The sequence below is a fragment of the Heloderma suspectum genome, chromosome 15 (genome assembly GCF_057233095.1).
Source record: "Heloderma suspectum isolate Gila_16-S chromosome 15, 16-S_ref, whole genome shotgun sequence".
NCBI classification, from domain to species: Eukaryota; Metazoa; Chordata; class Lepidosauria; order Squamata; family Helodermatidae; genus Heloderma; species Heloderma suspectum.
In genome coordinates, this window is record NC_139472.1 from 7,733,445 (window position 1) to 7,756,737 (window position 23,293).

The window sequence follows — 23,293 nt, forward strand, 5'->3', positions numbered from 1 at the left end:
GCGCGCGCGAGAGAGAGAGCGAGGGAGGAGGAGGAGGAGAAGAAGGAGAAGAAGCAGCCCCGCCGTCCTTTCCTTCACTGCTATTGGCGGCATCCTCGCGCGCACGCGCAGCTCGGCCGACGTCCGCGCGGACCGTACGCAGAGAGAGAGCGAGGGGCACACACAGAGAGCGGCGGCGTAGAAAGAGGAGGGGGAAGGTCACGTGATCCGATGCCAAGATGGCCGCCGCCGCCGCCGCCTTCTTGTTTTGATGAATAATCTCTCTGTGAGGAGGCAGAAGAGGCTGAGGGAAAGTCAGAGGGGGGCAGCTTGCAGGGGTGTGTGTGTTGGGGTCTTCTGAGAGGTGCCAGGCCAGTCCTTGGCGTGTTTTTTTAATTTTATTTTAAATTTCCCCCCTGTCTCTCTGCAGCTTCAAGCCAGGCACCTGGAGGCTTCAAGGGGTTGGGGGTGGGGAGGAGAAGGTAGCTGAGGCGATTTTGGGGGGCAGCTTGACAACTGGGCCCTCAAAGTACACAGCCAAGTGGGTCCTGTCATAATATAGTTGGCAGCTGGGGCTGTATTTTACAGGAGCCAGCAGGCAGCTGGGACTTCTAGAGGGGAGAGAGAGAGATTTATCTATCTAATCATCTATATGGGACTAATAGGGTTTCTGGGATATTCAGAAGGTAGCCTGGGACTGGGGAGGAGTAGCAAGCGACAGGGCCTCTGGGATACAAGGTGGGTATTGTGCAGTTGCAGACTTCGGATAGGTAGGGGAGAGTGAGCGGTAGGCTCCCTGGGGTGCAAGGGGCATTGTGCCCACCCCTAGAGCTGTAGTATTTATAGGAGGCAGCAAGATAATAGGTTTTTTTTGTTATCATATACAGGAACTAGCCCTCCACTGGGGCTTTAGGATATATAGAGGGACAGTGAGCAGTAAGGTCTCTGAGGTGTGCTGGAAGCAGCTTGGGTCTCTAGTATATGAGGCAGCTAGGTTAGACTACAAGAGGCATCTGGATTGTAGATAAAAGGGGAGGCCAGCCCCAAAGGGAAAAAGAGGAGCCAGGACCCTAGGGTGTTAGCCAAGGTTCCTGTGGAAGGAGGCTTTCAAAACGGGTTGAGTGGTGATAGGTAAGGTACAGGAAGGAGCAAGGCCTGGAGGTTCAGCTGGTTCAGCTATCCGACAGGGTTGGGGTGAGTGTGTGTGTATTGTTGATGCTCCTTAATTGACTAGCGAAACTGAGAGAAGGAAGTTGTGTGTGCCCAGGGGGAACGTGGTGTTGCTCTTAACCTCTGACTATGCAATTCTGAGACATCCTTAGGGAAAGAGGCAGCAGGACAGGAATTCCCTTAAATACCCTCTCTCCCACAAGCACGCCCCTCAAGGGAAGTACAGCGCTCCCCCTTCCCCCAAACACCTTTCACCATTAAGAGGAAAACAATGGAGGAGCTGAGCGCTGATGAGGTGAGTTTGGCTTAATACCTAGGGTAGGGGATGTTGTGGAAAGGGAAGTTGGGCAGTAGAATGCGTGCTACAGGTAAATAGTTCTGTTGAACGGAGTTTACAGTGGGATATTGAAGATGTATTTTGGGTACAGGAACTGTGTTTGAGAAATAATTTTTTTAATGTGTTACACTAATATATCCAGGTCTAGATTCATGTTTTGCTGCATTAGAAAAGTAGTAGTAATAGATCTTTTCTTGTTCTCTTTTTATTTTTTGGACACAGCTTAGCCTACTTAATAAGACTGCAATTATCTAGGGGGTGGGGTTGTCATAATTCCTTTTTTCTGGGTAATTGTGTGTTCATCTCTGAGTAAACGTATCAGATCTTTTCTTGGAGAGAACAATTTTGGAAGTCTGAAACTGACAGTGTTATTGCTTTGTGCTTGAAACACACTTACTCAAATTACATTGATTCAAAGGAATAGACAAGTACTTTCCTGCATTTTGTACTTTTCTTTCTGAAGCATCTATCCCAAGGATGCCATTGATCTAGAGAGACCACTGATGTGCTATGACCCTTTTGGGGTCTTGGTCACATAACTTTTTGGGCTCCTCCTTTTGTCTGAGTTGTCAGTAGGAAGACAGGTGTTATTTCGGGAGTCAGGACTGGTCTTCTAGCATGAAGATGTTGGGTTAATAGGAGATTGCTTTTTCAGCAGGTGGTTTTGAGTTCAGGTTCCCAGCTGCAGGCTCTGGAAGATGAGAGAGAACATAATATGGCGGGTGATAGTAGATTTGTTTGTCCGTTGCAGCAAAAACGACAAAGAGTCTTGTGGTACCTTAAAGATTAACATGGCTAACCTCTGTATATGTTTACTTATGACATGACTGGAAGATTGTGGATATTGTAGTGGTGAGGTGTTCTTGAGAGTACTTCCTGCCTTATTAAGAGGATGTCCTGTCACTTACTCAGACCTTGTGTAGTGTTTATACTTCTAAACATTTGATGAGTTCGAAGTGGCTGTAATCACAATGAGGAAATATTTTCTGCCATGTTGTTTAATTCTAGTCTTTCCTGATCCCTTTTATCTTTCCACCTACTGCTCTGGTTGTTGTTGTTGTTGTTGTTCAGTCGTTCAGTTGTGTCCGACTCTTCGTGACCCCATGGACCATAGCACGCCAGGCCTTCCTGTCCTGCGCTCTCTCCCGGAGTGTGCTCAAGTTCATATTCATTGCATCGGTGATGCTATCTAGCCATCTCATCCTCTGCCGTCCCCTTCTCCTTTTGCCTTCAGTCTTTCCCAGCATCAGGGTCTTTTCCAGAGATTTTTCTCTTCGCATTAGGTGGCCAAAATATTGGCGCTTCAGCTTCAGTATCTGTCCTCCCAATGAGCAGTCAGGGTTGATTTCCTTTAGGATGGACTGATTTGATCTCCTTGCAGTCCAGGGGACTCGTAAGAGTCTTCTCCAGCACCACAGTTCGAAGGCATCGATTCTTCGGCACTCAGCCTTCCTTATAGTCCAGCTGGTAGCATGGGTAAAAAAAAACCCTAAACAAAAAAAGGTAAATGTTGAATCATGTTGCCTGTAAAAGCATTTAGGATTACTTGATCAGTTGCTTATAACCAGGGGTTGGTTGGCAGAAGGTAGATGGCCAGACGTTTGGGCATTCGACTCCCAGAAGCCGCTGCCAGCTTGGCTAATGGTCAGGAATGCTGGGAGTCGAAGTACAAAAAATCTGGAGATTACTTTCTGCTCATCCCAGGCATATACCATTGAGATCTGTTGCGTGCTTTGAATATTTTCATATTTTAGAGTGGTGGTACAATGGCCTGAGGTAAGAAGATGTGTGTTTTTATTTTACCTTGTAGTTTTAATGCAGGTCGGAGAACTTTGAGGGTCTAGCTTGGATGCTCTAATAATTGTTTTAAACTGTTTTTATTGTATGTTGTACATCACCCAGAGTGGCTGGGTGACCAGCCAGATGGGCGATTAATAAATTTAATAATAAATAAATAAATAAATAAACTAAAAATAATGGACAGTATCCAATGCAATATGAGCTGTAACATAAATGGTGTTGCGCTAACATAAGGGGCCACTAGTGCAACGGCAATAGTGTTACCTGGCATAGTGGGATTTCCCAGAAAACCTGTCATGCCAGCTAACGCTGTTGCCATCACTTACGTTAGCATTTCTGTTGTATTGGATACCGCCCTGTATCAAAACTACTAATTTAAAACAAGAATTAGCAGTTACAAAATAAGGAAAGCAACAAATAAAATAATGGCTGCGTGTCAAAACTAAAAAAATGTCAGTTATAGCCTAAATAGAAAAGCCACAGTGAAATACATAGATCTTTACTCTGTTCTGAAAGGAAAGGCCTGTGCCAGTCTAACTACTAGCAGGAGGGAATTCCATAACTTGGAACTACCATAAAAAGTCCCGTTCATTGGTAACAGTCTAAATTCTGTAATTGGAACATAATGTGATAGGACCTGAATAATTAAGGCTCGAATCCTAAGCACACTTGCCTGAGAGTAAGTCTCATTGAGCTCAGTGTTTACTTCCAAGAAGATATGCATAAAGGTGGGCTGGTACTTGGGAGGAACAGAAGATCATGTAGGATCAATTCAGATGTCAGGTTAGTTTGCCATGATTTCAGAATTGGTGAGCACCAGTCTATGACTTGCAGAACCAGTTCAAAGACTGGTTTGAAGGCAGTCTAGTGCTAACCATAGTTTTCTCAATTCAGATGTTGGAGCACACGGAGTTCAGGCAAACCAGGAATCAGAAGAGGGAATTTGGTGAGAGGGGAAGAATATGTGTGAACCTGTGATTCCCAATCCTGGTTTGTAGAACTGCTAACTGTTAAATGTGGTGACCCATAGAATTTGTTGTCTCTTTTTTGTTAATTTCCTTTACTTGTTGAATGTGTGTGGGGGCAATAATCCTATAGACTTGGGGCTACATGTTATCTACTCTTATGTTCACCAATGGCAACCAGAGAAACTTAATTCTGGTAGATACCAGGGGAAGCCTCCAATATGCTCTGTCACAGGAGTGATATTTTTTTTTAAAGCCCTCAGGAACACAGGAAGGTAGAGCATTCTCTTTTCAAAATGGCATCAGGCTGTGTCTTGTGCTGAGTAAGTGCAAAGGGGAGGCACTTCCTTTGCTCCTGTGAAACAGGAAGTGAAAAAGTTAGGCCTTGTTGGCTAGTAGAAACAATGGTTGGTTAATAAGCCCCTCCAAATTTTGTGGATGTTTGTGCCAGTATATGTAGTCATACCAGGGGATGGGGTAGTAAGTAACTTACACAATGAACTTACCATGTGACGCTTCACCACATGAACCAGCTGGTGGGGAGAAAACTAACTTCACATGTCAAAATGGATCTTAATTTGGCTTCCCATAAGCCTTAGGATTTCAGGCTTCCCTGCCAACAGTGTACACCAGCCTTCTCCATCCTGGTTCCTTCCAGATATGTTGGCCTACAATTTCCAGCTTGCCCCAGCCAGCATTGCTGGTTGGAGCCTGCTGGGAGTTGTAGTCCAACACATCTGGAGGGAGTCAGGTTGGGGAAGGCTTGTGTACAATGTAGTTGCATTGGAAGATAGTGTGACCAGTGATTGGGTAGTAAAGCAAGCTCAACGAGCTTAAGCATTTTCTTCTCAGAAGAACAAAGTTTAAGAGTGTGCTAGATGGGCATCTGTCTCTCTACAAAGTGGGTTAATGAGCAATAAAATGGCAACTGCAGTTTAATTTAAGCAAGTGTACAGTGATGCACCATATGGTGCAACAAATAAATCTGAACTTCACATAAACAGTGATATGGGCTGAGCTGGTGGTTACTTACCAGGAAAGAAATCTTGGGGTCTTGGTTAATAGCCTGATAAACATGTTGACCCAGTGAGCTGCCACTATGTAAAGGGGAAGTGTTATGTTAGGTTACTTAGGTATAATTAGGGAAGGGATCAAAAAGGAAATTGCCGATGTCAGCATAATGCCTTTATACAAATCTATGGTGTCACCACATTTGTAATACTTTGTACATGTCTGGTACCCAAATCTCAAAGGATATTTTGTAGAGCTAGGAATGTTACAGAAAAGAGCAACCAGAATGATCAAGGAAGCAAATACTCTAGGAGGAAAGGTTGTACTATTTGGGGCTTTTTAGTTTAGAAAAAAGTCGGGCGGACATGTAGAGGTTTATAAAATGATGCATGGCGTGGAGAAGTGGATAGGGAGAAGTTTTTCTCCCTCTCTTATAATACTAGAACCCAATGGGGTTATCCAGTGAAGCTAAGTGGGAGGGGCCATGGCTCAGTGGTAGAGCACCTGCTTTGCATGCAGAAAGTCCCAGGTTTAGTCCCCAGTATCTCCAGGCAAGGCTGGAAAAACTCTTGCTTGAAATCCTGGAGAGCTGGTGCCAGTCAGTGTTGGCAGTATTAGGCTAGATGGACCAATGGTTTGACTCAGTGGGTCTGTTCACATGTCACGCTAAGCCATGGTGGGTTAATCAACCCCTGGGGCTTAGCGGCATGTCCGGGTGGCCAGTTTGCGTATTCAAGGTGCAACTGCAGCTTGTTGTGTCATGCGAATCTGGCGAGGGTGGATTGTTGCTGTGATTAACAAACCACCCACAACCACGGGCTGTTTTAAGGTTGTGGGTGGTTTGTTAACCATGCCAACAACCACCCTTGCTAGCTTTTCATGACATGCTGAAATATGTCATTGAATATGTCAAAGTTGCCCGACATGTGCCTCAACCCACCGTGACTTAAAGAAGCATTGGTGGGCTGTGGTGATTGTGCTAGCCAGGTCACTATAAGGCAGCTTCCTATGTTTCCTAGTGGTAAGAGATTCAGGACAGACAAAATAAAGTGCTACACAGAGTGCATAGTTAAAACTATGAAATTTGCCACCGCAAGATGGAATAATAGGCCTCTTTAGCTTCGATGATTTGCAAGGGGATTATACAGATTCATAGAGGGCAAATTCATCTGTAGCCATCAGTGGTTACTAGTTATGATGGCTATTTATTACCATCAGTATCAGTGGCAGTATGCCTACAAGTTGGTAGGGAGCTCAAGCAGGAAAGGGCTATTGCACTCATGTCTGTGGGCTTCCTACAGGCATCTTGTTCGCCAATGAGAGAAACAGGATGCTGGAGTCAATAAATGTTTGATCTGATCCAGCAAGGCTCTTCTTGTGTTCTTATTCAAATGTACACTTTCTGAACCTTATGCCAGGTATTATTACATCGTTGTGGAAATGTCACTGAGAGCCAGTGTGGTGTAGTGGTTGGAGTGTTGAACTGGGACTCAGGAGATTTGAGTTGTGGTCCCCACTCGACCATGGAGCTTTGGGCCAGTCACTGACTCTCAGCCTAACCTACCTCATAGGCTTGTTGTGCAGATAAAATGGAGAGGAGGAGGACCAAGTGAGTTGTCTTGGGTTCCTTCCAAGAGGAGAAAAGGTGGGATATATATGTAATAATAAATAAAAATAAAGAAATATGCTATAAAACCAAGGTGATCGCAAAGCATGCAAATCATGTGCTCATTTGTAAAACAAGCACATTAGCATATGCTTTAGTTGCACAATTAGGTTCCTTGGTATGGAAATAATGTACTTTTTTTCTTTTTTAGTGCAGAATGTGATCATTGCTAGTTTTAAGTGCACAGAATCCTGCCATGGCAATGAGCACTGGGCAGATAACTTTTCAATCCCTTTTCAGTGCCGGTGTTTGTCTGTGTAACTTGCACACCCCGTGCCATCTGTGAAGATCATATTGCAACAACTGGCATGTTTATGCAAAGTCATTCAGTATATTCCAAAACATCATGATGAAGTTGATGATGTTGTTGTGCGGGATGAAGGTAATGATTTAGCAATCCTTTGATGTTGCAACAGGAATGTGTGTGGTGCCAGTGGCGGGGGAATGCTCCTTCCGTGCTACAAAGGGTAGGGAAGGAGAACTACAGGTCCCATCAGGCAGTGGGAGAGGTGGATGGTCATGCTAAAGGGGAGGGGACTTTCATTTGGTAAGTATGTTAATTGCAACTGGAATAGTAAGACAATGTCTTCTGAGGGTGGCATCCAAGTGAGGAGAATTTTAAGCGTTTTTAGATTGGCCCTCTCTGTGGAAGCTTCGTTATATCGGGTTAATGTAAACTGCTGGCACTGGAAATGCTGTGTCATCAAGCCAGGTTATACAACATATAGAATCTTATTTACAGCAAGGACCTGACCTAAAGCATTACTTTAAAAGTTTCTGCAAGATTTTTTCTCTGTAAGTATAACACTGCTTTACAAACAGTCCAGCCACTCTGCAGACTTGCTTTGCCGTCGCTTGAGTCTGATTTCACTCTGTTTGCTAACCTCCTGTGGTGTCAGTTTTTCATCTTGCTTGTACATAAGATACCAGGCTCGGAAATAGCCCCTCACTGGTGATAAGTATTATCCACAGGCTATTGGGCAGAGAAGATATTTTAAAGTGGATAATAATGAAATCCCCTTTGGGTTGTAGGTATGCTGCCAATGACTTACATTGGTTCTGCAGCTTTCCCTAACCTGGTGCCCTCCAGATGTGTTGGACTACAGTTCCTGGAATCCCCAGCCAGCTGCTGGTTGGGGATTCTGGTAACTGCAGTCCAACACATCTGGAGGGCACCATGTTGGGGAAGACTGCAGTACAGAGACAGGTGGTCTAGTTAAGCGCTGTGGACCTATTTGCAAAGCTGCAGTACTGTTTTCCAGCTCTGGATGATACAGCTACAGGATGTAAAACAAACATATTCTGTATATTTCATGTATGTTTTTCTTTTCCTCTGTGGCACTTAGGGCAGTGTCAGTAAGGTTCCTGGGCAGTTTCCCATCCAGGTACTGACCAGAACTGCTTAGCTTCAGCAAGGTTGCTTCAGACCCTGCCCTGGGATATCTTATGCAGGCAAGAGATCCTGTAGTACATACACATCTTTAGGGCTGTATTAGAGAAAGCCATTTTAAAGGGACGTAGACTCCTCACTGCAGAAGGTATGGGGACTTTGCGTCTCAAAGGACTGCAGCAGAATAGAGAAACCCTAGCAGAGTTTACACACTGAACCGTTTTCAGGAGTGAGGGAATTTTTCAAGACCCTCGATTCAGACCTGAGAGGTCCATTTCAAATTCCTGAATCTAAAGAGTGAAGAAGCTAAGTTGGTACCTTACCAAATATACTTTATGCTTCATTCACTGTCTCATTTAAGGCAAATAATTCTTAACATTGACTTCCATGGGAGAAAGCTTATGGATTAGGGAGCAGAGGTATTTTATCAGAGGAACACTGGGATTCTTTAGAACAGGAGAAGGAAACCTCATCCCCTCCATATGTTTTGTGCTAGAGCTCCCATAAGTCCAAGCCAACATGGTCAATGGTCAGGGATTATGGCAGTTGCAGTCCAAAACATCTGGAGGATGCCAGATTACCTATATCTGCTTTAGAAGCTTATCTGGGGTTCCAGATACTGGGAAGTACTGCCTTAGGAGCATAACACTGCTCTGCTGCATTTCATTCAGTGCTTTCTCACTGCTTATTTGTTTTTTTGTTTATGCAGCACCATTGACTGTCTTGATACTGCTCTGAGAAACAGAGCAAAAAAAAAAAATCCCTTGTCCCAAGGCGCTTATGGTCTCAAAATTTCAGTGGAGGGAAAGGGAGGTGGAGGGAAATAACAAGTAAAGGGAACTGACAGACAGAGCAAAGGAAATGTAGTGAAATGTCCATTGTTATGCCAGGTCCTTTGAGGTCGGGGAGGAAGACACAGGCTTATCGCACCTCTGTGTGATTTATTTCTGAAACACTTCTGATGTGCAGGCAGCTGCTTTTCTTTCCTTATAGTCATATGTCAGCCGTGTATACGGAATTCCATGTTCCCAATTTTTGAAAGGGGGAAACTGAATCAGGCTCATACCCACGGCCATAGTGGTAGTGCCCCCTGTGGGTGGGAGAACTGTATTGCTAGCAGAAGAAATTACTAAGAGAAGGAAGTGGAAGAAGAATATGGAAGGGACATGGAGGGTGAAAGAGGGGCAGAGAGGGTGGCAAATGAGAACATTAAAAGCCTTCCAAACACACGAAGAAAGGCTGAAACTGGGGAAACTTAAGCCTGTGGGCCTCCTCTCTACTGCGCGGGGAGAATTTTTGGGGTGGGGTGTTGCTGGTGAGGGAAGTGCTGTCCCCCCCCAAGTGCTGTCCCCCCCAAGTGCTGTCCCCCCCCAAGTGCTGTCCCCCCCCAAGTGCTGTCCCCCCCCAAGTGCTGTCCCCCCCCAAGTGCTGTCCCCCCCCCAAGTGCTGTCCCCCCCCCAAGTGCTGTCCCCCCCCAAGTGCTGTGTCCCCCCCCCAGTGCTGTGTCCCCCCCCCAGTGCTGTGTCCCCCCCCCGCCTTGAAAAATCGTCATCCCCATGTCGCAGTCAGGATTTTACAAAGTCTCCACTTGTGCCAATGGAGGCATTTTTGGGTGTCGTGTGTGTGTGTATGAAAGTGTGGGATGGCTTCTAGGAAGTTTACAGCCTACAACAACTCTGGAGGGCTAGTACCTAGGCGTGTGTGATCCTCCCTGCCCCGCCCCCCTCCAGTCCTGTTGTCCTTTGGAGAGTAATTCCTGCTAATTTCCTTTTTTGAGAAACAGAGCCAGGAAAAGCAAGATCTTGAAAGAAGATTTTTGAAGGCCCTGAAAGTTTTCCATTTCATGAGTTTGTTAGTAACAATGAATGGGTGCCAATTGCAGATACAATATTAGGCACACTTGGCAGTTTCAGCGTTGTAATTAATGTTTTCCAGGTGATTATCCGTAGCAGATATGTGAGAGGATACATATATATATCCCTGAAATACATGTAGGTCTCAGAGTGAAATGGAACTAAAGCATAGTGACAGTGAAGCTGAAGGTGCCCTAACAGCTTCAGTGGCAGCAAGTTGAATTCTTTTGAAATAGAGGAGTGATTTTCAACGTATCATGCAGTTATTTGTTTTGCTAAAATTTGTTAGTGTCAATAGTTTTTAGCACCTTTGTCCCCCCCCCCCGTAAATTTAAACAATGTAAAGGAAGTACATGCTGTTGTCGTTCAATTTTTACAAGTATTACAAGAAAAAAGACTACATAATAAAACATTTATTTATTTACCACATTTGTATACCGTTCCACATCTAAACAGATTCTGGAGCAGTGAGCAGCAAGAGATAAAATGAGTAAAAGATAAAAAGAATGAAACACGATATTAAAATTATTCTATAAAAAACAGTGCCAATAAAACCAAGGCTGGTTAACCAAGCAAGGCCTCCTGGAAAAGAGCCATTTAAATCACATTAGTGTGCCTTAATCCCCCCCCCAATGTTTCAAGTCAAATTTTCTGGAAAATTTCCCAATTCAGAATTTTCCGGAAAACCTACTTCACCAGTTTTCCTTTCTAACCAGGCCTTCCTCCCTCTTCCATCTGCTCTTCAAGATGAGGCTGGACAGCCATCTGTCAGGGATGTCTGACTTGGATTCCTGCACTGAGCATGGGGTTGGTCTCGATGGTCTTGCAGGCCACTTCCACCCCTTCTGTTCTACTATTCTATGATTCTATGATCTGCCCTCAATTCTTAGTTTGCACTCAGAAGAGCTTCCCTGCTTGCAAGTAGAGGGTTGCTTATACATAGTGGCAGGGAGAGCTACTTGTGGTGTTCCCAAAATATGGCCAGTGGAACTTTTAATTCCCACCCGTGCCATGTCTCATTGATTATTAAACTCTCTGCAGTTCCAGAAGAGATATGGCATGCAGGGAGGCCTCTGTGAGAGCAACACAAAGTCCAAACCTCCCTTGAGTTTGTGGAGTGAGTTTAGAACCAGGCCTGTCAGAATGGGTACCCAGTATTATTTGTTGAATTGGTTCCTCAGAAGAATGTGTCCTCTAATGTAGCGTGCTTAGCCTTTTTTCCAGGTTGATCTTTTGGACCCCTAGCTTAAAACATTTCCAGCCCTGATGCGTGTGTTTCAGTACAGAAGACATGATATCATTCAAGGATTGAAAATGTTTTAGAGGAAGGTGACTAGCACACATGTTAAACCTGGTTCCATATGCTTTAATTCAGGTTTCAGTTACCACCACCGGTCTGGTGAAATAGATTTCGCTTGCCTCAAAGCAAAAACTTACAGAACCATGCTTTTTGTTAATTTAGTTGCTGGTGACATGGGCAAGTCTACACACATCTCTCTGCACTCTGCACAAGGCCTTCTTGTTTCCAGTCTAGGCAGCATTGTGCAGACGAAATACCATCTGTAACCTCGCATCGTGTACATTAAACATCAGAAACGTCAGATCAGGAATGACCACATGCATAAGGAATGTGTGTCAGTTCATGGGTGAGCAACCTGTAGCTGACAGGCCTAATGTGACCTGTGGTGGTTGCCCACCCAGCCTGCGGAGGCTTGAGCTCCCTCTGGGGGCTCTGTCCCCTGGCCTGGAGGGTATTAAGGGCTTTGGGAGGAGACAGGGTGAGGAATTCCCTTGTTATTTCCAAGCTGTGATTGGAGATAAAAGGGGGATTGCCCTGCATGCCATCTCCCCTCCCAGTGGAGGGCGAGCAGCACATGGGGCTGTGTACTTGATGAAGTAGCAGCTGTGTACTCATCTGGTGCTTGCAGGAGCTCCTGCAATCCCCGGACAAGTGCTCTTCTTTTGTCCTTCAACTTCCCCTCACAGGATGGTGAAGGACAAGCAAAGCTGGGTTGTGCATCTTCGCTTGTCCCTCATCCTCCCCCAGTGGGAGAAGCCCTGTGTGCATTGAAGCTGGTTCCTGGCAGGTGTGTTGGGAAGAACCCCCACCTGTCATGCCAGCTGGGGACCAAATGCGTCAGGCGACAAAGCCCCACCCCCTTAATGTCTTTTGGCCTGTGGAGGGCTGGTGGGGAGTCATTCTGCCCCTACCCCATTTTACGTGCTCACTGCTGCCTTTCGTTCATTGAATGTCTTGTTGCAGTTAGCACGTCTGAGCGATTTGCTACCAGTGATGTGCTTTTCTTCTCCCCTGCCTTTATATCAAAATGTATTTCCCTTTCACAGGAAGGATGGAAAGGGATTTGGCCCTGTGAGCCCACACAAATTTTGGGACTTGAAACGTTTAAAAAAATTAATTCACTTGCTTTGATGTGTAACACGGCCTTGGCAAAGGTAGATTCCTGCTCTGCATAAACAAGCTTGCAGAATCCAGTTTTTTGTGAACCTGATAAAGAGGGATGACAACTTTCTTATAATTCAGAAGAAGAGAGGATCATAGAATAGTAGGGTTGGAAGGGGCCTATAAGACCATTGAGTCCAACCCCCACTGCTTAACTGCCCCCAACCCGCCCTGGTGCTGACCTCACCACTTAAGGCTAGTGGGGGAACCTTGCACCACTTCTAATTATAGCATCCCACCTGAGCAGGGGAATGAACACTGCGTCGTGTTTTCCACATGTTCTGTATCAGTTTTCTGGAAAATGTTCTCTGGAAATCTCTTGCAGTGGAAAGGATAAGAGTCCAGGTGGTGAATCGCTAGAATGTTCAGAGGCTTGCTGACATCACGGAATGGAAGCATGTGACCATTGAAGGAGGAGAACCTCACATGTTTTTCCAGTGATTCCCAAACAACTGGGTGTAGGGGGGAAATATATCTTAAATGCCAAGGTGCCAGCCTGAAAAACAGAGCTGGTGCAGTGTAATAGGTAAGAGCAGTGCCACCATCAGGGGTAGTCATGGTTGGGCATCTACTGAAGTCCCACAGTGCAATGGGGGTCCACTGACAAGACCCTCCTGGACCTGCCCCTCCTCTTCACCTGCTTCTTGTTCTGCCCCAGGCAACACTGGTGATAGAAGGAGTGTATTGGCCCAAGGAGCGTAGCCAAGTCATTCACAGTGTTAGAGGGGCCTAGAGATCCATAATGCATGCTTAAGTTCATTATTGGTGCAATTCCCATGCTAGTAAGCCTCTGAGCATGTGCAGATGAGTCAAAAGGCCGATAACAGCCTTCGTGGTGCGTTCCTTGCTAATGAGGAGAATCTTTATCTCTGATGTGCCTGGGAAGCAAAGTCTGTTTACAGGTGGCTGTGCCTGAGAACCAAACACTTCTAGCCTGTGCTGAGAATGGATGCTAGGGGCACGTGCTGCTGTTACGCTGCCTATTGCTAACATGTATGGTATAAGACCCATTGTGCTCAGGGTTCAGAGAAGCTGTTTGATCCAACCATTGGGGACGCCTGTGTGCTGTAAGTTACTCAAAGTCTCCTTGTAAGCAAACCTTTGAGTCTGATTTATCACTATCTTGGCACTTCTAACCTAAGAGTTCAACGCCCACAGCCAGGGCAACACAAGGCGGAGGAGCAGATGCCACTACCTACTTGCTCACTGGCTTTCTGTCAAGTAAGCAAATGGTGGCAATGATGAGAAAGTGGAGGAGGAGGAGGAGCAAGAGCAGCTGGTGATGACTGCAGCGAGAAGGTAGATTTACTGAGGGAGGGGGGCCCATGGAGGGTGTCTTTCTCAAGGCCCGTCAGAAACCTGGAGCCAGCGCTGGGTAAGAGGGTGGGTTCCAAATTGTGAAGTACCCAACCTGCATCTCAGCTCAGCCACGGACTTGCCAAGAGGCCTGTTCTCTCCCTTCCCCAGCACCACTGCAGTATGTAAGGGACACTGCGATAATGGGCCTCTTCACAAATCACGACAAGCCACTGTCTGGTTACCCACGGGGTTTGTTGCAAGCCACGGCTTGTCGTGTTGTGCAAACCCGGCCAGGATGGATTGTTGGCATGGTTAACAAACCACCTGCAACCTTAAAACAGCCCATGGGTTGTGGGTGGTTTCTCAGCCATGGGAACAACCCACCCTGGCTGGGTTCGCATGACATGTCAAGCTGCAGCATGCCCCCACCGCGGCTTGTGTTGTAAAAACATTGGCCAGCGTGTGACGATAAGCCCCGTGGGTAAATTAAACCATGGTGGCTTTGTGACATGCGAACCTGTGAAGTGTTGGGAATAGTGTTAGACAGCTTTGTGTTTCACAGCTTGCCTGGTTGCCACAGGCGATGAATTCCTTCAGGTGAGTGACAGTGGGCTGGTGGAGGAAGGATGCATCTCTCTGTCTTTCCTCCAACAGCCAGCTTGGTTTCCATGCTAGCCATGGTAGAAGGGAGACCTGTCCATTAGCTCTGTCCCTCCTCTGGCAGTTTGTTCAAAGACAAGTTGTTTTTTTACTAGCATGCTAAGAGACTAGTATCCCTTCTGTGTGGCGGACTGGAAAAGAGATAATCTGTTATAGACCTTTTGTGAACATGTGTCGCTGTTTGGTGCGTTGCTATATTTTATATGGTGGTGTATTTTGTAATGGTCTCTGTGCCACATACAAAACAAATTCAATTCAAGTGTCCTCCCTCTGCTGCCAGTATGGAAATACAGGCTATTGCAGGCTAGTAATTTTTGTGGGCTTATTTACTAGGTTGCTATAAGGTTTACTGTACAAGGATACTTCTGGGACCGCCTCCTCCCACAAAAGCTTGCCCGTGCATTAAGATCTGCCTCAGAGGCCCTTCTCGGGGTACTGCCCCTGGCAGATACGAAGTGGGTGGTGACTGCAGGTTGTAGCGGGGTCCTGCCTCTGGAACTCTCTCCCTTAGGAAAGTTTGTCTGGTGCAGTTTGCTGTTGCCGGGTGAGGCCAGGTTTACTGGCTTCCCTCAGCAACGTCCAGGATCGGCTTTCGGGATTCTAAGAACAGCCGTCGTTTAGTGGCAGAGCACTTGCTTTGCATGGGGAAAGTCGCAGGTTCGATGAGGGGAAGCAGGTGATGGGGAAAGACCTCTGGCAGCTTCCAGGTAGAATAGACAATACTGGGCTCGATGAACCAATGGCCTGACCTGATGTAATGCAGCTTCCTGTGATTCTAGTCTGTGGTGTTGGCATGCCTAGCTTGAACTCCCCTGCTATTCCTTCAAGTAGACGCCTGGGTGGTATAGGGCAGGGGTGCAGAACCTCAGGGCTGGGGGCCAAACCCAGCCCTCGGGGTCCCTAGATGGCCATGCCCCCTTTCCTGTGCCCACCCCTCCCCCCCGACCACCAGTCATGTGGTGGCTTCCCAGCCTTTGTGCGGTTTTCACCCAGTTTAAAAGGCTGACATGCCTCTACTGAGGCTTAGTTACTGGTAGTGACAGCTTTAAACAACATATGCTGGTATTTTCGGCTCCACCTTATTCGCCTTTTGTCCCACCCATCACTGGAATGTGGCCCCCAAGAGTTTCTGCAGAATGGAATTTGGCTGTAAGAGGTTCAGTGCCCCTGGTGTACAGAATGTGGACCTTTCCTGTATCTTAAACATGTTCTAGTTTGATCCTTAGTCCTCTTTTTTTGGTGCCTTGGAGGATTAAAACCCCCAAATGCAGTGCGAGCTTAACCCCTTTTTTGTGGTAGATCCGTCGAAGGCGTCTTGCCCGGCTTGCTGGTGGGCCTTCTTCCCAGCCCACCACGCCGCTTACGTCTCCACAGAGGGAGAACCTGCCGGGCCCGCCTGTAGCAGCTCCATCACCTGCAGCACCCCATAGTCTCGGGCTGAATGTTCACAGCATGACCCCTGCTACCTCTCCGATTGGCGCATCAGGTAAGCTACAGCCCAATCACTCTGATTTTGTAATTTATTTACGTATTCATACATACCAGGAATGGGGAACTGTAGACCCGGGGGCCAAATCTGGCCTTCCCAGGGTCGCAATCCAGCCCTCTGTGGTTCCTCAGATGGCTCCTCTCCAGTTGGGTGTATTTATGGCTTTTGTGCTATTTCCCCCCATTCTGAAAGGTTGAAATGCCTCTCCCAAGGTTTAGTTACAGGCAGTAAGAGCCTTAAGCTGCAATATGCTGGTATCCACGCCCACGCCCACCACTAGAATGCAGCCCCCGAGAGCTTCTCCAAAATTGAATTTGGCTATCAGGTTGAAAGATGTTCCCCGCCCCTGATTTATTCTTTTAACCCCCCCCCCAATAATCCAAGTTCCCTGGATGGTGTACAATACATTAAATATATAACATACAAAGAATAAAACAATGAATAAAAGCAGTACATAATAAAGCTGAGGTAAAGCAATGGCAAAGAACGGAAACACTCCAGCACATAAAGCTAGAGTAAAACAGGGCAACAAAAGTCCCATGCATTTGGTTCCTGGGTATCTTAATAAAATGAATGCTGGCTCCTTAGGAATTCAGACTGTGCCTTCAGCTACAGCGTGGAGTAACATTTGCACGTTGTTTGGTTTCTTCATGTAAAATGGCAATTTGATAAGCACAGTCAAGAAATAGAATTTCCTTTTCTGCTTCAATTATCTTGTGGAAATGCACCGCATGGTTTATGGCAGCTTTTCTCAACCTGGTGCCCTCCAGATGTGCTGGGAAACAGCTCCAACAGCCCCAGCCAGCATGGCCGTTAGCTAGAGGACGTGTGTGGTTGGGTGGATCAAAAATAAAATAAATAAATGTTGTACATACTAATTTTTCTTTGCTCTCCTTTCTTCCCCCTTAACCCCCACTCCACCCCTGGAGTTTGGATAAGACCGTGGTTTGCTGCCACTGTCGTTCAATTTTGCACATTGACCTTGTGATTGAGAGCAATATAACAATAAAGAGAGTTCTCTTCCCTGTTTGAAGCAGCTCAAGTAACATATGTATAGCCATTCCCTTATTTGTTTACTTCAAGAAATCAATTTGGCTAGCTGACTCCAGTACTGAATTCAATATTGTTCGTGTTTAAAAGAGATGTGAGGGAAATCTTCATTTTAATTAGTGATTACCCACAGTTCTTACTACTAGAATAGTCTACTGGAAAGGGGATATATAGATAGATTAATTGATTGATTGCCTGTTCCAGAGCTAAGCAATATAAATGCTATATTTCTTGCCATACAACATGTAGATTGGGAGAGGGCAGCAGTGTTGGTGATGTTTCCTTTTCTGTACTTTGCTTTGTTATTATTCATGGATTCTTTTTCATGCTAGAGAAGGAGATGGAAAGTTTCCAGTTTTGATATTAAAGTAACTGGTGTTCCCTGATATGTCTGAAGACTTCATTATTTTGCTTAGTGGAGAGAGCAATCCTGTGGTCCTGGATTCTTCAGAGTCCCCCATTCCAAGGCTGTAGACAATGCTATGATCTTGGGAGTGGGACTCCAGTATCCATCCCTCTCTCCACCCCCACCCCCTCACAACCACCGTGGAAAGAACTATGGCACCTGCATTCTGAGGCTGTAAAAATGGCCTCACAGAGGTCTAAAAGAGGGTGTGCAGGGAGGGGAGAGGCCAGAATACGAAAATCCTATGTCTTCTCTAGCCACAGTCCTGCCCCCGCCAGCGTGCTGTCTCTTGACAGGCTTAGAGGCCCGTCGGGGGGCTGGAGAGAGCAAAGAAACAGAGGATGGGGAGGCATTGTATGGCATACTATGAAGTACAAAAAACAAAATGAAAAGGGGGCAATGCCTCCCTCCCCTTCCCCCCAAAAGAGCCCAGCGAGGACAGAGATCATGCTTTGTGGTCTCCAAGCACTACAGGATGTAGCACATCAGTTGGAAAAGAAAAGGGACAACAGGGGGCTGGACCTCCAAGGGGTTACAGTAGCCTTCCCCAACCTGGTTCCTCCAGATGTTTGGGACTTCAGCTCCCATCAGCCTCAGCCAATGTGGCTAGTGGTCAGGATTTCTGGGAGTTGGGGCCCAAAACGTCTGGAGGCGACTGAGTTGGGGAAGGCCGGCTTAAAGTAATCTGGAAGAAAGACACGACTAGTTGGAACCCTGAATAGGAGTGCTATTGTTAGGGGGTGAGCATATACTGCAACATTTTGTGTGTGTGTTGGGGGGGGCGCAGAAAGGTGTTAATACATCTCACAAATGAAATAATTAATGCTATCTTTCTGGTGTCTTCCCTGAAGGTGTAGCCCACCGAAGCCAGAGCAGTGAAGGTGTTAGTTCGCTCAGCAGCTCTCCGTCGAATAGCCTCGAAACGCAATCTCAGTCCCTCTCCCGGTCGCAGAGTATGGATATTGATGGCGTCTCCTGTGAGAAAAGGTAGACAGGATTCCGTCTGGTCTCTGATTCAAGGCCGTCAGATTTCGGGTTGCTTCTGCACGCTTGATGTTGGCTCCCACAGTAGCAGTACATGCGGTTTTTGCCCTGGCCAGTGGCTTTAACATAGCTGCTTGCCTGGCTGCTGCTGATGGGGAGTTAGATCACCTGTGGGAGATCAGGCGGGGTACCTTTACGAAAGTAAAGTGGTTCTTTAATTTCAGCCCAGAAATAACTGGCATAGGTAGGTAGGCTAGTAGGAAAATCTTGCATTCTAGTACTTTTTGTGGAATTATCAGTAAGGCTGTTTTGAGATGCCCCTTCTGAAAAGCTCTGATTGGCAACAAGTTTTGTCAGTGGGTGCTAAAGTGCCCTCCTGGCAAATCTTGTCAGAGCTGCCAAACTCTGCGCACTCCTCTCCTACCTCTGGGTTGGTAGCTGCAGGGGGGTGGGTCATATGCTACGTTATCAGTAGGGGGTACCTTTCCTTTGAGATGGCAGTGACTGACCCTAATCTAGGGATGCATGAGAACATTCATTTCAGTTCATCTTTGATCAGGGTTTACCCAGCTCGCACCTCCTGTTCCGAACGCAGACTCTTTCATAATCTACAGTCAAAGTCCATATGTTTCCGAGCTTACAATGTGGCTTGTGCCCCCCCCTATTCAGCAGCATGCGTAGTTTTGGAAAATGCCCATGAAAAATTGTGTACTTTTGAGAAATGTGCACAAACATACTTTAATCGATGGAAGAAGAATGCGTACATTTTAAGGATGTGCACAGTTGATGTGTACACTTGGAAGAATATGTGCGATTTTTTGTGCAAAAAGAAAACAAGATTGCAATCTGATATGGGCATGAGACAGAACGAACTTTGATATGGAATCTGGAGAACTTCCAGCTCAGGTTTTGCTTGTATGCACGTCCCTACCCTCATTCTAAAGAGATGTAATAGTTACATTACATTACATTAAATTACATTACATTACAACTCTATAGTTCGAGAAGGATGGCATAGATAACTTTTTCTTTTAATGGGGGATCAATTGTAGGAGTCACAGTCCAAAAGGGAGGAAAAAATAGAAGCTGATAACTTAATGAAAGCTCTCAGTACTTAAAAACCGATCAGAGTGGCTGATAAGATTTTTCAATAATTCATAATGCGTAGCAGGTATAACTGCTTAAAACATAATCTCATAAGGGTGACGGTGGTGTGTAAAGCAGTTGCAGTCTAGATATTTAGCAAGGTGAAAGGAGAAGCAAAGGGCAGCTGCAGCAAGAAGAGGAGTGCAGAGGAACAGGGGAGCCATTGATTTGGGGGGTGGGCTATCATGCCTTTTGCCCAAGTTATCTGGGGACAGCAGAGTCTGGGGTAAGAAGCAAGCGTGGCACCCCTTCTTTCAGTTCCCATGACTGCAGATCCTTCTCCCATAAGTTAAGGAAGGAAAGGGAAGGCTCTCCAGTCAGGTGAATATTTGCTGATGGGATCAGGGGAGCATACCTGTGACCACTTGACATAATATCTTGATCATATAATACCATAATATATTCTCGGTGGTGGCACCCACCCTCTGGAAAACCCTTCCCTGTGCAGTTTGGGAGGCCTAAAATGTGGTATGTTTCAAACGCCTCCGAAAAACGCACTTCTTCACACAGGCTTTCTCTGGCTTGTAATTATTGCAATTAATCATACGCTGCTCCGTCCTACTGGTCTTCGTTATTGCAATTGTTTTTAATAGTGCATTTTAAATATGTTTTTTATAGTTATATGTGAACCACTTAGGGATTTTATTATATTAAGCGGTATATAAGTATTACTAATAAATAAATGAATAAATTCCATGATTGCAAGTGAAGGCACTTACCTTACAGGGTCATGTTAATGTTTTTCTTTTGAATTTGAGAAATTGGTTAAACGTATAATTCATAACACACACAAACTTAATTCAAAAGGAAAGAATTCCATTAGACAATATTCATACATATCTTTCTCTAAACAGTCTCCTATAATAACAATGACAACAATTAGACGTGGTTGCTATAAACGTACATAAAGTAATTTCGGTCTCACACTTAAATTTTAATAATTAAGATATTTATTATTACATTTCTGTACCGCCCCATAGCCAAAGCTTTCTGGATGGTTTAAATCCCCCCCAAGGAATGATTGATTCCAAACTTCAGTTCATTAACAAATACAACAGCAAAAACAAGGGGGAAACTTCTGAAATCATCAAACCACTTAATATTTAATATCTTTACAGAAATTAACACTCATAAGGGGAAAAGGGGTTACCCTGATTCCTAGTTTTGCATTCCAGAAAACTCTAAAAGGCTCCCATTCTTCTATGTCTGTCACAAACATTCTGTGGCTGTAAAGCACTACTATTTTATGCCATCCTAGAACATTATATTTTAGGGTCATGCCATTCTAAAACAAGTCTGCAGAATCGAATATACCCCCCCATGCATGTTCTGTGCTCTTTCTTTTGGAATCCTATGAAAGCACCAACACAAACAGGAGAGGTTTTTTTTAGTTCCCTATGGGATACTCTATATGTTTCCTCTTTATGGCTGTTTCAGGTTTGGATTCCAAGTTGTGCGGGCTTTCTCGGAAGCAAGCGCAAAATGAATGATAGATTGTGGAAGCCTAAGCTATTGACTACTGGCTGTTAATTGCAGCCTTTTTATGGTTCCGGCTGTTCTTCTGTGTGTCAGTCCTTTTCTCCTTCAGCTTCCTTCACTGAACTGCAGCCGTCTGTTTTGGTCATCAGCTTTTGTAAGTGAGGCCCTTTGAAATGTCCGGAGATTAATGGGTCTTTTATTTCCAGTATGTCCCAGGTGGATGTTGATTCAGGAATCGAAAACATGGAAGTTGATGAAAATGACCGAAGGGAGAAAAGGAGCCTCACTGATAAGGTGGGTGAGTTGCAATGGGAAGGGAAAGGGTGGGACGCTTGACGGTTACCTTTTATGGAGTAATGCGTGCATGTGTTTGAAAGTAAAGGTTTATTTACTTATTTATATTTATTTACTCAACCTAGTTTCAAGGTCTTGGGGCACATAATAGTAAGAAACGTGCTATCATATAAGTGACAGATGTACAAAATGATGCATGGTGTAGAGAAAGCGGATAAGGAGACATTTTTCTTGTATAATAGAATGCAACAAGGTCATCCCATGAAGCTGATTGGTAGGAGATTCAAGATAGATAAAGGGAAGGACGTCTTCACACAGCACAGAGCTAAAGTATAGAATTAATTTAGTATGATGTGTGATGTGATGATTGTCTGAATAAAGAGGAATTCCATTGCTTCTGGAAGATTGGGCTTTTACAGAGCTCTGGAAGTACTTAGGAGAGGAGTAGTCACCAAGATCACCTCTGTGCAAGAAGTCTTCCATTTGCTGGTAGGGGTTTTGCTAGTTTCCTAAAACAACTGCAGAAATTAATTTAAAGTATCTATAATTGCAATACTGCAAGGTTCTGAAAAGGTGCAAGTTTACCTGTTTATGGATTGTATGTTGATAAGATGGGAACTTACGTCTGTAGAAAAGTTGTCTCCTTGTGTTAAAGCAAACTGGAAAAAGTTGTGTTGCTGTGGATGCCTTTTGAAACCTTCTCCAGAAGTAACTTGCAAATACCTAGCAAAAAGGATGAAATATAAAGCTATTTATTTGCACCATTAAGAGTGCTGGATACATGTAAATATAACAAAACCTAGGTAGGGTGTGAAAATGGATGTAAGAATAAATTTGGATTGAGCCATCTGTTCTGTTGAATGGGTATATGTAAGTTATCTTTAGTGTTGTAAATGTAAAATGAAGTGTGTCTCCCCACCCCCCAATCATCAGGCCATTTTTTGTATTCTTGAGGGATACAAAATCCTGAAACAGTTGATGCCCTGTCCTTCTGATCTGCTGTTGCCAATTCAGTGGATCTGTTGAAACTGGATGTCCCGTACATAAGAATATGTTGACCTGCTTTGGACTCCCTAATCTAGAACAGCTACATTCCCTGCGTTCCATACTTCCATCCCAAAGCTCATATGTACACTGAACTGGCAGGGGTGGGTGCGATCCCACCATCTATAAAAGTGGTGGTTAAAGAGGCAACTAACCCCATGATATATTTATACATCTGCCTTCCCCAACCTGGTGCCTTCTAGATTTATTGGACTTCAACTCCCATCAGCCCCAGCCAGGATGGCCAATCGTAGTGGCTAGTGTGTTGGACTGGGAGCTGGGAGATACGGGTTTTAGTCCCCACTCGGCCATGGACACTCACTGGGTGACTTTGGGCCAGTCACAGACTCTCAACCCAACCCACCTCACAGGGTTGTCATTGTGAGGATAAAATGGAGAGGAGGAGGATTATGTATGCTGCCTTGGGTTCCTCAAGGAGGAAAAAGAGTGGGATATAAATTTAATAAATATTTTTTTAAAAAATTAAAATATCTGGAAGGCACCAGGTTGGGGAAGGCAGCTGGCTATACATGATCTTGAGCAACTGATGTTTTATATCTTTGTGGAAATGATCATTGTTTCCCCCTCTTTTTTTCCTCTGGTAAGGAGCCCCCATCAGGATCAGAAATATCAGAGGAGCAAGCCTTGCAGCTAGTTAGCAAGATCTTCCGGGTCTCCTGGAAGGACCGAGACAGAGATGTTATCTTCCTAACTTCTCTTTCTGAGCAGTTTAAACAGAACCCGAAAGATGGTAAGTAACTCAAGTGTTTTCCCATGTGCTTTGTTAAGGCTGCTGAATTCAGAAGCAGG

General features: G+C 45.2%; 1 protein-coding gene across 6 annotated transcripts in view; it reads left to right on the top strand.

Moving 5' to 3' along the window:
* The window catches only part of UBE4B (ubiquitination factor E4B), a 68,647-nt gene continuing 45,354 nt past the window's right edge, over positions 1-23,293 (top strand). For 4 of the 6 annotated variants that reach the window (XR_014786026.1, XM_084822018.1, XM_084822020.1 and 1 more), the window contains exons 1-5: positions 7,186-7,310; positions 15,891-16,077; positions 18,388-18,523; positions 21,352-21,439; positions 23,090-23,234. Coding sequence is in view for 5 of the 6 variants with exons in the window: in XM_084822018.1 (XP_084678144.1) it covers positions 7,275-7,310; positions 15,891-16,077; positions 18,388-18,523; positions 21,352-21,439; positions 23,090-23,234 (592 nt within the window). In the remaining variant the exon portion in view is untranslated. Of the gene's footprint in view, positions 1,445-7,185; positions 7,311-15,890; positions 16,078-18,387; positions 18,524-21,351; positions 21,440-23,089; positions 23,235-23,293 lie in introns of those variants that run through there. The other 2 variants (XM_084822022.1, XM_084822019.1) reach the window with 2 other exon arrangements.